Source organism: Rosa chinensis, chromosome 6, assembly GCF_002994745.2.
Source record: "Rosa chinensis cultivar Old Blush chromosome 6, RchiOBHm-V2, whole genome shotgun sequence".
NCBI lineage: Eukaryota > Viridiplantae > Streptophyta > Magnoliopsida > Rosales > Rosaceae > Rosa > Rosa chinensis.
In genome coordinates, this window is record NC_037093.1 from 8,215,030 (window position 1) to 8,217,696 (window position 2,667).

Sequence of the window (2,667 nt, forward strand, 5' to 3'; positions counted from 1 at the left end):
TATTAATTCCTAGAGAAGTAAAAAATTTCATACTAGGAGTAAATGTAAATCTCTTCAAGATCAAACAATAGAATTAGTGAGGGTAATTTTGAAGCAACACCACTGACTCACAGAGATTATATATCAATATATGGCTTACGATATTGAGCTCAAAATAATGTTGCAACGGAACCAGCTGCCTTCACCCAAAAAGATGTGATACAAATTTGGCTCAAATCAGAACATGGTTTGCATGGGCCTTAGACATTGATTATGTCAAGGACTGCAAATGCAATTATGACAGCTGAGCCAAAGAAAATCACTCTGTATAAATCGGAAGAGAAAAAACTAAATGAAGCAGCAGCAAATATTTAAAGCAACAACCATCTATCATACATGGTTTGATTAATGTAGCCTGGTTGAGATTGACTATGATACAGAATTATTACAATCCTCCAAATGAGCTAACTATAAGAGTTTAAGACAGATATTATTTCCAGGCACCTGTTACTCAAAAAGACTCGAGAAAAATAAGTTAAGTGACTAGGGAGATTTCAGTTCTGAAGCGGAATAAGACACTTGAATTGAAATAAGGTAAGCACTAAGCAATGCAAGAAAATTAAATACGTAACTGTGAATAATGTGTTTTCCCATAACTTGGCCAATAAGATGGAAACAAGAAGTAACAGTACTTCAAGAATGGTGTCAAAATCTTCAAACACTAACAATCTCTTTCTTGTATCAAAAAGTTTACATTTCAATATATTAACATGCCTCCTCCATAACAATTATCAAGCCTATATCTAAATGCACCTAATGAACTTTGACTTCCCACATAATCTAAAACTTATTTCATATTGCAATACTTCAAAACTAGTAAGAACTAGGAACTAAAATTCCATGTAAGGTTAAAGAATTGGCTCAAAACACTGAACCATGAATAATTGAGGGTGTAATTTCATGTTTCATGATCTCATCAACGGCTAATTGTGTGTATAAGGCTTCACTCTTCAGAAGCTCGCAAAGAAATCTTCTCAAGCTGTGTGGCCCAATCTTCACCAAGTATTTGGGGATTTAACTCCATTGCTGCACGAAAGTCTACCATGGTAGCATATTTTGCTTCCCTTTGCATATCTCCCTGACCAGACATCCCATTTGAACCATGTATGTACATACTATTTGGTTGTTTGGGATTCTCTTTTTCATGCCTACTCCCAGCTAACCGAATACAAGGTTCAATTAACCTCTTCAGATAAGCATCTAATCCGTTATTCAAGAGGTTAAGACAGTCAACAGAAACAGTCATACCCTCCATCTCCAACTTCTGCTGCAAATGACTCCTTAATGATCTTGCATCAGGTAGCTCACCACTGCTTTGACAGGTCTCAGGGCGGTATGCACCACAGACTGATACATTATGAACAGATTTGCGTGATCCGCCCAAATTCATAGATATACCAAGAGGAGCTGTTACAGGACTTCGACTTTGAATACCTGGACTTCCTGCATCCTGTTCAACCTCTTCTCCATCTTCCACTGATGCAACTTCAACTGGAGGCCTGCTGCCAAGAGAAAGCAATTCATGCTGCTCTTGTGCTTTGGAAATTGGTTCTTCGGAAGCCATATTTTGGGGCTTTCCATTTGGCACCAAAGGAATTGGACGATCCCGAAACTTTCGGTGGTCTCGATTAAGTGGAGAGCGGACCTTGCGAGGGGATTTAGGAAATGCATCCCCATAAATCGATTGAAGACAGCTCCCAGGATACCCATTTTCAACTTTAGCATTAAGGGTACTTCCTGCTTTCCTTTCTCCTCTCAAGGGTGGAGCTTTTGCAAGGCAGGCATTCTTGATAATCGACTTTATAAGCCGGTTATGAAGATGGATATTTTCCCTCCCAATAGTCCGATTGCAAAACTTGTCGAATTCACACTTGCTAATCTTGGAACTAAACAATCTCCTGATCATATCAAAGTACTTCTCAGCTCTCTGATGCCCAATCTTCTGCATAATCAGATCCTTCAGCTCCAAAGTGTCGATCCGAGAATAGCTTTGATTCGGCATCATCTTTTCCCCTCCACTTCCAATCACTTACCAAACTCAGATCCTCATTGAAACCTTGAATTCCCCAGCAAAACCCAGATTCCAGAAAACAAGATCTCCAATCCAAAACCTAAAACCCTAATTTCCATAGAGTGTTTCCACCTGTAGCAGATCAAATTGGCATCAGAAAACAAAAAACCCCCAATTTCTCAATCAAATTGAACAAATCCCATCTACAATTACTGCTCAAATTACTTCAATTACATGCACAAATATCGTAACAATGTAAAAATCTCGACTATTTCTAAACTTCATTGAGAATAAAAATCACTAAATCATTCTGAAATCCAAACATTCACCAAAGAGTACCAAAAATCGAACAAATTAAGCAGCAATTTGGAAAAGTAAGACGAACCCATTTGAGATTTCTGTGATGAAATTAAAACCCAGAAAGCGAATTGAACAGAGAATGAAGATAGAGACGCACCTGAGCTGAATGAAGCCGATGCTGCTGGGTTTGGCCTGCTCGAGTTTTAGTGTTTTTTTTTTTTTTTTTTTTGGTTTTCCCCAATTGGGTTTGATCGATTTGGTTTGATATTATTTGGAAGCGGCTAAATGTTGGTTTTTGTGTTATAAACAAGGACAGA

At 38.1% G+C, this 2,667-nt stretch overlaps 1 protein-coding gene across 1 annotated transcript; it reads right to left on the reverse strand.

Annotated features, from left to right (window-relative positions):
- Nucleotides 1-598: 598 nt before the first annotated feature.
- LOC112170506 lies at nt 599-2,667 on the reverse strand. Its single transcript, XM_024307825.2, has 2 exons — nt 2,508-2,667; nt 599-2,182 (listed from the first exon to the last, which is right to left on the reverse strand). Exon 2 carries the CDS (start codon nt 2,042-2,044, stop codon nt 983-985), a length of 1,062 nt encoding a protein of 353 aa, XP_024163593.1. The 5' UTR covers nt 2,045-2,182; nt 2,508-2,667; the 3' UTR covers nt 599-982.

What these genes read in the sequence shown, in the direction of transcription:
- LOC112170506 (XM_024307825.2), bottom strand. Translation starts at nt 2,044, where the DNA reads ATGATGCCGAATCAAAGCTATTCTCGGATCGACACTTTGGAGCTGAAG.